General features: G+C 41.6%; 1 protein-coding gene, 1 long non-coding RNA gene and 1 pseudogene across 3 annotated transcripts; all 3 read left to right on the forward strand.

Annotated features, from left to right (window-relative positions):
• The first annotated feature begins 211 nt into the window (after positions 1 to 211).
• LOC147456957 (CASP-like protein 2U2) lies at positions 212 to 3,112 on the forward strand. The gene is made up of 5 exons (XM_086512026.1): positions 212 to 654; positions 936 to 1,047; positions 1,155 to 1,232; positions 2,510 to 2,655; positions 2,908 to 3,112. Exons 1-5 carry the CDS (start codon positions 422 to 424, stop codon positions 3,110 to 3,112), a joined length of 774 nt encoding a protein of 257 aa, XP_086368152.1. The 5' UTR covers positions 212 to 421.
• An 838-nt stretch (positions 3,113 to 3,950) lies between these two features.
• LOC147456958 (uncharacterized) lies at positions 3,951 to 4,465 on the forward strand. Its single transcript, XR_015188059.1, has 2 exons — positions 3,951 to 4,082; positions 4,194 to 4,465. It is a non-coding gene; the product is annotated as an uncharacterized LOC147456958 (long non-coding RNA).
• LOC147456959 (uncharacterized) lies at positions 4,103 to 6,064 on the forward strand (annotated as a pseudogene). The gene is made up of 4 exons (XR_015188058.1): positions 4,103 to 4,448; positions 4,538 to 5,172; positions 5,248 to 5,475; positions 5,545 to 6,064. The product of XR_015188058.1 is annotated as an uncharacterized LOC147456959 (transcript).
• Positions 6,065 to 9,980: the final 3,916 nt, after the last annotated feature.

Genomic DNA, 9,980 nt, shown 5'->3' on the forward strand with positions numbered 1-9,980 from the left:
ACTATTACGTATATTATTATACACAGAGAAGTAAATAAGGGAAAATTAGAAATAATAATAAGGAAAAATTAGAAATGAGAAGGCAATAATATAGAAAATTAGAAATTATAAGTGTGATAAATTTACAGCGGTGAAACTATTACGTATATTATTATACACAGAGAAGTAAATAAGGGAAATTCAATTTAAAGGGGGACTGGCTGCGCCTAAGCATTTGATTTTTGTGGCCTGCCTGCTGGTGACCTAACACCTGCCCCTCCTACCTCCTCAATTGCATGTCTTGTCTACTTTCCTGTTAATCCCCTGTTCTACTGGCTCTCTGCCTTCAGACTCTGTAAAAAGCCTAGCTCAGTACAGGCTTCACACAGAACACAGAGGTGCCGGTAAACACACAGAGAGAGAGAGAGAGAGAGAGAAGGCAATGGGTACCACTAGTCCTGCCCATGAAACCATCGTCCAGCCTGCAAAGGGTCGAACCTGCTCCCGCACCAGCACAGCTTGCCGCGCTTGCGAGATATTTCTGCGCGTGTTTGCATTGCTGCTCTCTATTGCGGCGGGAGTCGTGATGGGTAAGGATAAGCAGGACACGTTCGTGCTCATCACCAACATTCCTGTCCCTATTCGTGCCCGCCATAGCTATATTGAGGCCTTTGTGTAAGTATTCCATTGCACCTACCTGACACCAGAGAGAGAGAGAGAGAGAGAGAGAGAGAGAGAGAGAGAGCATAGCCAAAGTTGTTGCAGGTTGGGAGGAACTTTGGTCACGAGTTACTAAATTCTGCTCCCATGTTATGCTAAATTTGACTCCAGCTCTCTCTCTCTCTCTCTCTCTCTCTCTCTCTCTCCACCCACACACACACACACACACAGGTTGACCCCTCTCCCTCTACTCAGTATATCAATGAATAGTGTGGATTACTTGTCGGCGACTGCAGGTTTTTGGTGTATGCAAATGGCATTGTGGCAATCTACAGTTTGATAGCGCTGCTGCTATGCTTCCTTGCGAGGCGGCGTCTTATAGCTGGGCTCCTTTTCGTAATGGACCAGGTACGGCCTCTTGTCGATCACTCTGCAGAGCATGTGAAGGTGTGTACGCGAGAGAGAGAGAGAGAGATTGCTAATGCATTTTTTGTTTGAATTATATTGCGCTGCAGGCGTTGGCTTATTTATTGCTGGCCGCAGCAGCAGCGTCCACCGAGGCATCGTACATTGCCAAGAGAGGAGAGTCGAAGGTGGGATGGGGGGAGGTGTGCAGCAACATCGAGCACTTTTGCAACCTAGTGGGAGTGTCCCTTGTCCTCACCTTTCTGGCTGTGATCGTGTTGATCTCTCTTGCAATAATGTCCAGCAAGCGCCTGTTTGGCAGTTGCGGGCCTTCATCACCTAGTTCCCCTCAAGCTCATCATGTGTAGCCTATATTATTATCTCCGGCTGTTACCTCCTCCTGCTCTTCACTTGTATTTTTATCTCAATCCGATCTTTTACTTGATTGCCTATCGTTTTCATTGCTACCTTTTTGACCTTCGTGGCACTTTTCTCCCATAAATTCACAGGTGGTTTAATTGAATGAGATTTTTCTAAAAGTCTAATAACAGAAACACAAGTTAATTGTTAATTGAGAGACTTTTGCCAATCACAAAAGGTAGATTTTTTGGCCTGCCCAAAGAGTCAAGGGTATAGTGTTCCCTTACCTTTTTACTAGCTATAGATACAAATAAAATTAGAGGATTTTCATGGGAGGTTAATAGAAAATAGCACTTATTTTCATGATTGAGTTGGGTGGACCTTAGAAAGGTTGGTAGGGAAAAAGGGGAAGAGCATCCTAGGTGAGTGAAGGTGGACGAGGTCACATAGGATAGTTTATGGCTTTTTGATTGGATGTTACTTTATTGGATGGGTCTTTGTAGGTTCAAGAATTCTCAGAACCTCTCTATAAAGAGGTTAGGGTTGAACGCTTTAATTTCGTTATGATTGTCAGCTTTCACTTCGCTCTCATGCTCTCATGAGTGTGCGAGAGCTCTGAGGCTGCCTCTTCCAAGCTTTTCTTTGGCTTGTATGGTTAGAGAGGGAGCCTTCAGTTGTTTGAGCTTATGCAATGAAGACCTGTTTTTAAAGCGTGCCTATTTTTGTTGTGCCTTTCTCACCTTCCTCAAGGCGATGGAGTTTTTAAAGCTCTGTGCGAAATTTTTTGCTAGTGCTATAGTGTGTGGCCTTTAGTAATGTGTGGTTAGTAGATTTGTCTTCGTCGGTGTCTGTCTGGTATGGCGTTCCAACAAGCTCACGTTCCATTGTGGTTGAGAGCAGCGACGTTTGCAACTTTGACCTCATTTTTTAGGTACTCGTGGTGTGCATAGATCTTTGTCAAGTTTGTCTTCTCAGTCCATTGCTGCGTGTTGACGTTGTGAGATTGGCGCTGTGCGGTGTTCGCCCTAGTTGCTGTAGCTCATTGCATTTCTTTTGAGTTCTAATTTTTGATGCTTAGTGATGACGGTTCGAAACGCTCGTGCAGACAGTGGTTGCCCTCTTCGCTGTGGCTGTCTTTTTGCGAGAATTTTGCTTATGTGGCCTCGTATCAAAGGGTCTGGATGAAGGCTTCTTTGGCTTTCGGATTAAGGCTCTGAAGCTTGCTCCTCTGGCTTCTGAATTAAGGATGGTGTAAGGTCATTTGCTGCATTGATGTTTTGTCATGTTGCTTTGAAATTTAGTGTTTTTGGTTAGTTTTTATGGGCTTCCACCTGCGCTGGTTACTTTTTGCTTTTTGGTTAGCTTTTTATGGACCTGAACCTACTTAGTTTAGTGATGCCTTGAACTTGTACTTCAACATTGCATCGCTGGTCACCAATGTGCGAAACTTTCCAAAAAGCAGAGGACATATTGTAGGCTTGCGTAAGGGCATGGGTTATGCAGTGCAATCTTCACTCAGATCTACACCACGTTCATTGCCCCAAAAGAGGCGGCATGCCTTTTTATTGTTGCCGTAGGCCCAACTCTGGTGGCACTCTTTGTAATGTTCATTGTCCGGCCTATCAAAGAGAAATCTGGTGACAGCACACGCTCGGAGTCAATTGGTGTCACCTTCATTTATGCAGTTGGAGCATACACTCCTGTTTAGAACTCAAATGGTTGTCTGTTTAAAGTTGAAAACTGATCAACTTTTGTTTTTAAATGCGCTGATTTAGATGCATGATCGAGAAGTTCTGTATAGCTGGAGTCTAATTGTTTTGATATAACTGGTTCTGATTTGTTTTATAGCTGATAATTGATTCGATTGTCTGCTGATTAGAGCCGGTTGGGAATGGTAGGTACATATCACCAAGCTTGCTGGATTCGAGAGTGCGTAGAAGTTTGTTTTGTTTTCTAAGATAGGGTATGTGTGATAAATGATCTGATTGCCTGCTGCCTGAATCTTGTTGTAAATGGCAGGTACCTTTCTCCAAGCTTGCTGGCCTGAGTTTTCTGGAAGGTTATTTTGTTTGCTTGATGCGGTTTGTAAACTACATTTAGGAACAATTTCCATGTACCTTGAAATGCCTTTTCTGTCGATTTTATTGACTATAAAGTATGTTAAAACTCTTTCCGTTTGGGACTTTTTGTTGTTTTGTGTGTAGTTTACACTAATATTTTTAAATTTCAAATTTTGTTTATTAAATAATGAGAATGACGTGGATATTTTAAAATTTTTTAATCTCGTTTATTTTTTTAGTTTTAAGGGGTCGGTATTTTTTTTAACATCATGCCATGGTGGTATAATGGCTAGCTTCTGGAATAGTGATTGCTTAAATTCGGTGCTTTAAATGTCAAGATACACTAAGATCTTTTGACTCATCCTTATGAAAGGGTCCCTTTTAGCTCCTTCTATAAAAGTGTTTCTGAACACTACATTCTTTCCAAAGTAGATTATGTGCTGAAATTGAAAGCATATATTGGCATCTCTCTGTTGGCTGCGCTCTATTGACATCTCTACTCGCTGGTTCTTCTCTCTTGCTTCACCTTGTCACTCTGCGCTCTACCTTGACTCTCTGTGCTCTGTGTATCTTCTGCCTTTTTCTTAATCCGACCAGCTATGGATCAAGATATGGCTGGTAAGTGTTTTTGAGCTAGAATCTTCGCAGTTAGAGCTACTGAGCTAACGAATATTCTTGACTTTAACGTTTTTCGAAAAGCTTGTACTGATTTGAAATACCTCTTTGTAGACCCAAACACGGACAACGATGATGTTCAGCTTCATGATGCACAGTTGGAATCGGAAAGCTCTAGTATTGAGAAAAAATGCATCTCAGTAGCTCGTAGCACTTCTAAGTCACCTTTTGTTGACAAGCCGACTTCAACGTCTGCCTTGTCTTCTCCTCAAAAGGGTTTGGTCTCTTCGAAGATATTTGAAAAGCTTAGTCCTAAACAACAGCTCCTAAAATCGAAAGCTCTCAAAAAGGCCCTTACTTTTGCTCGTGGTAATGTTGATTTGTGATTATTCTTGTCTTTAGTTTGTAGAATGAACCATTGCTTTTCGGAGATTGAAGTTTTGGTATTTATTAACTAGGTCTTGCTTCGAAGCCAAATCAAGACCTGCCTGCTGCATCTATCAATTTTGCAAAGCAGAGTGAGGAACCTATAAGTGATAATTTCACTTCTCAATTAGCGCTTGTGCCTACCCTTAGAGTTTTGTGTATCTCTGAACTCTTTGATGCTATAACCTTTCGGTTTGCTTTCGAGGGCAAGGTATTGTGTAAGTACGACACCTATAAGATTGCCAAAGCCAACTATGCTCGTCATCTCAAAGCCGATTTGATAGATAGGGAATCAAAAAACACCATTACTTTTGTCGTTACCGAAGTATTCATCGACGAATTTGTTGAGTCCTTCGATTGTGGGGAGTTTGTGCGCATAGAGGGTTCATACGTAAAGAGAGAGGTTTCGAAAGATGGTGGAACTAGCATGTGGACGCTATATGCAAATGCCTCAACTCTTGTTGTAAAGGCTGAAAGTTTCGCTTGCGCTTTGCAGCTATATCTTGAGCACAAAATCAGAGACTTGCTTGCCGCTAAAGGTGCTATTGAGTTTGCACCTACTATTGCCTTTGTTATTGTGAAGATTGAGACTTCTACTAGGGCTGATGGTGGAGATAGTTACAGATTGACCATTGCAGATGGGCCTGCTTCAAGTGACAGAGCAAGTGTAAGTACTTGTTTTAAAGTGTTCAAGTTTGACCAAAGTGTAGAGTTTTGATATACCCTTCTCTTCTTTCTGTAGTTGCTATTTGTTCCTTCTAGGCGTGTGGATTACCATCGCATGGTTGACACTTTGAAGACAAAAGGATCATATTCATGTGTCGCACACCACATCAACGTTTTTAAATCAGCATCCACTACCTTATCTGTTGTTGATGCAACTTTGATTTGTCCTTTACCTTAGAACTTGAAGGCTGCTTTTTCGCAACATCTTTCCAAGCAAGTTTCAAGCATGGGTTTTGGAAAGAAGGTAAAAGATTCTTGTGATAACAAACCTTGAGTGTGACACTTTCCAAACATTTTTTTTTGTTATGTGCAGGTTTTTGGAAGTTTGGAGATTATAAATATCAACAGTTTGGAAGTGGAGTATGTGTGTGGTACATGTAAAGGCTGAAATGTCAGCTGTCAAATATGCAATCCGTTTTGCTACTCCTGTGGGCAGCCTGTGCAGATTTTGAAGGTGCCTTCTTTGCAAACTAAAATCAACCTGCAGAATGGTGAAGCTGTTATGGTTATATTGCAAGGGAATGTGGTCGACACTGTTTTAAATCTTCCGCGACCCTTTCTTACTCTTTTCGATGAGAATTTGGTGGAGTTGAAGTCGTCTCTCATTGCTCTCACAATAAATGGGACATTTTCAGTTGACAAGAATGGCTATGTAACAGAATACAAAGAGGCTTAAGCTCTTCTCTTTTATATTTTGGTCCTTGTAATGCACTTCTAGGCATTATGGCTAGCTCGCCTCTATCGTTTGTAGTGAACAGTAAAAGGTTGAATGTTGAGCCTAACTTTTTGTACACCTTTCCTAGTAATCATGATGTTTTGCAAGCTTTAATTTATCTCTTTACTTGTCCTTTGTCTCTTTTGGAGTTGGCCGAAAAAGTTCTTCTTAATGTGATAGTTGAAGATATAGCGAACGATGACGATTCAACAAAAAATGTGTGGGTTGTACCTTGGAGAAAGTTTTCTCCTCTTGATGTGGTTTCCTTGCATGACCATCTCCACACCTTGATGGCTACACCTTGATGTTCTCAGTATTTAAGCATGCACTTAGTCGATTTATTTTGTCGTCAATTTGGTGTCGTGTGTAATGTGCATATCTTTCAAAACAACAAGCTCAAAAATTCTGTCTTTTGTGGTGATTCTAATTTGGCATCTTCATCCACAACTCCTTTGCTTGTTTCATACAATGCCATTGCTGAGTTTTTATGGCTTCCACTATCTGCCAACCATTTGAAACAACCTTGTTGTATGTGGAGCAAAGATGCGATTACTTGCTTGGCCAACTTGATTAAAGAGAGACCTATAGCTAACGCTAAAGAGATAGCCAATTTGTTTCAAACCACATGTTCTTTTTCATTCTCAACCAAACAATTAGTCATGACAAAGATTTATAAAATTTGGAATAAGGCTCAAAAGAATGGTGATAGAGTTCCAAAAGAACGCTTGTCTACATTTGCAAGAAAGATATTGGATGTCCCCATCTACCCTTGTGATAAATAGTGTGGAACGTCGTCTTGTTTCTCTTAGGATTCCATTTGCTCAAATAAGAGAGCTTAGCTTTGAGGGGCAATATGGAATGCGAGGAAGCATTGTCGATGTTATGGCAGACTTGTCAAGAATTCAAACATTGTTGCCTCGTTTTGCTAATGACCAAGCCGTAATCATTGTCGAGATCAAACGAAAATTAGAGTACGATCATGCCTATATAAGCGGTGTTGTGCGTCCCGTATTTGTGCTCCTTGCATTAGAACAACTCATGCAAAAGCCATTGTATATCGAAAGTGGTGCTGCCATTGATCCTTGTTGGCCGTCTTCATTTTGACTAGAATCTGATATTGCTATGTCTCCTGAATTTGACGCATCCGCGGATGAAATTGAAGCACCATCAAACACTCTCATCCACGGTCTCTACTCAGCCCAACAAGTTGTGGATCACAATGCGCATGCTAAGAGTGTTGCACCTTGTGAGGGGTTTACTCCATTGAGTCTATTTGACGATGAAGCTTGTGAAGAATTGTCTTTTCCAACGCTATTCTTTGGAGAAAGAAGACGTTATCATCTGTTGGCAAAGCGAAAATATCAAAAAGTGGCCCAATGGGAGCTTAAGAATGTTGACAGGCGGTTTGCAAGAGACATTGAGAACATTTTTTTCAAGACAATGAAGATTATCATTGGCAAAGTCCTCGTTTCCATATGGGTGCGCTTGCGTAAGGGGAAGTTGCAAGGTCGACACCTTCAAGCTAAAGATGTCCAATCGACAACCAACGTTGAGAAATTGCTCTCATCACAAATTGGTTATAATGACTTTGAGAGCTTCGCACTTCCACTGACTACAAATCAAAGCTTAAGCACAATGCTTTTGCCATGATTCGCCAATTGAAACAACCCACTTTTTTCATCACATTCTCGTGCGCAGAGCAAAGGTGGAAGCCTTTGATAGATTGGTTGACAAAATTGAATCCAAATATCATTCAAGAACAACAACCCACTAAGAGTGCTTACATTAGAGCTCTTATCCGATCAGATCCCATCACGACAGCTCGGTATTAAGTTCACAGATTCAAGGAGATGAAGAAAGAAATAAAACGCAACAGAAGTATACTTGGTGAGCTCATAGATTATTTCTTCGTCACCGAGTTCCAACAAAGAGGAAGCCAGCATGACCATGGATTGCTTTAGATCAAAAGATGCACCTATATTTGGAGTTTCGTCAAACACTGAATTAGTAGACTTTATTGACACACATATAAGCACAAACAAAGACGAGCTTGATGAATCCTTAAGGTCTGTCCAAATTCATTCTCATCGCAAAACATGCAAAAAACGCAAAACTTTATGTCGCTTCGGCTTTCCGCGTCCACCCGCAAGAACGACGCTCATTTTATATCCTGTCGCAGTGAGTGACTCAACCAGAAAACTTCTTGCTGAGAAAAAGGCGTGCATCGACAAGAAGTTGCTTGCTTTGGGTCGTGAACCTGTATTGTCATTTGATGTGTGGTTGGAGATGCTATGCATCGATGAAGAGCACTATCTCCAAGCGCTCTGCGTAAATCTCTCAAAGCCAACGCTGCTTCTAAAAAGAGACCCAAAAGACATCTTCACAAATAACTTCAACAAAAAACTATGTGCTTTGTGGGATGCAAACATGGACATTCAATTCATTTTCAATGCCCACGGTGCTGCTGCGTACTGTACATCATACATGACAAAGAACGACACATCCATAAGCAAGGCGACGAAACAAACTCTTGAAAGATGCAAGAAAGACAACTTGCCAACATTGGAGCGATTGAAAAAAATTGGTGGTGCCTTGATCAACGCACAGGAAATGACATCGCAACAAGCAACATATGTCGCCCTTTCGCTACCTTTGCATAGTGCTACCAGGCAATTAGTATTTGTGAATGCCGAGTATTGGAGCTACGAACGCACATTGCTGCTTAAAAGGAGAACCACATTGGATTCTTTACAACCCGAAGACACAAACATCTTCTTCGATGACGTGGTGACAAAGCACACAGATTGTCCACCTAGTTGTCAATCCTTGTGCTTGGCTGAGTATGCGAGCAACTACAAACTTGTACGAGGCTGCCCATGCAAGCTAAAAAAGCCTCGCATCATTAGATATGCCAACTTCAACATGGCAAAAGACCCTGAGAGACATTAGCATGAGCTTTGCTTGCTATTCCTTCCTTTTGTTGGTGAAGAATCAAGCTTCGAACCAGCTCCAAACTCTTGGAAGGACAAATATAACGATCACCTTGCAATCATAAATGAGAATCGTCAAAAGTTCTCAAACTTGGAGCCCATAGCTTCCAACATTTCAGAATCCTCATTGTGCCCATCATCGATAGCACAAACTGCAGAACTTCACAAGTACGATCTAGATCTTGATCTTTGACGCACTCCACTTGTGACAAGGCCCTTGCCTGCTTTTAAGAAGCTGGCACTTCCAAATGAGCAATATCATGCACTTATCGAAACACTGAACATTGAACAACAATCACTTTACGAAGATGTGTTGACCAGAAAACGATTAAACCCAGCACAACCTATCAATCTGTTTTTGACGGGTGGGGCAGGAACAGGAAAGACTTTTGTGCTGCAAACTATAGTCCAAGGACTCATTCGCCATTATAATCTAGCTATCCAACTTGACATTGAGCTCCCCACAACTTTGCTAATGGCATATACAGGAAAAGCCGCCTTCAATCTTGGAGGGACCACAATTCACTCAGCTTTGCGCTTGCCCCTTGTTCTCCAAGCGAACGTAGGCCTCTCTTCAAGTAGTCTTGCCGAACTCTCACAACTATACAAGAATCTTAGACTGGTTGTATTTGACGAAGCCTCTTTGATAGGTAATAGACTTGTGAGAATCATAGACACAAGGCTTCGTGCTATCAAGCATAACCACACGAAGCCATTTCGTGCCTTGGATGTTATATTTTGTGGAGATCTTTGCCAAGCAAGCCCAGTCCGGGCCACCGGCCTCTTTCTGGCATACAAACATTAAATGCCACGAACTAAAGAAAATAATGCGCCAATCAGATAAGAAGTTCATTTCAGTTCTCAACAGAATACAAAAGGCTGAACACACAACCGAGGATTTACTCTACATCAACTCCACTCTCACCAACAAGCCTTTCGACAAGTTCATCATACCTCACCTATTCTTCACGAATAACTTGAAGAATCAACATAATCGCCTTATCTTCGATGGTTTGACAACCCAACCATACATAGTACATGCAA

This window comes from Adiantum capillus-veneris, chromosome 5, assembly GCF_014529385.1.
Source record: "Adiantum capillus-veneris isolate H3 chromosome 5, ASM1452938v2, whole genome shotgun sequence".
NCBI lineage: Eukaryota > Viridiplantae > Streptophyta > Polypodiopsida > Polypodiales > Pteridaceae > Adiantum > Adiantum capillus-veneris.

Bases quoted from the DNA above. Each gene is read 5' to 3' on its own strand.
- LOC147456957 (XM_086512026.1), top strand. From the start codon at position 422: ATGGGTACCACTAGTCCTGCCCATGAAACCATCGTCCAGCCTGCAAAG. The intron at 1,233-2,509 runs GTGGGATGGGGG...ACGCTCGTGCAG, and splicing joins CCAAGAGAGGAGAGTCGAAG to ACAGTGGTTGCCCTCTTCGC. The intron at 2,656-2,907 runs GTAAGGTCATTT...TGGGTTATGCAG, and splicing joins GCTTCTGAATTAAGGATGGT to TGCAATCTTCACTCAGATCT.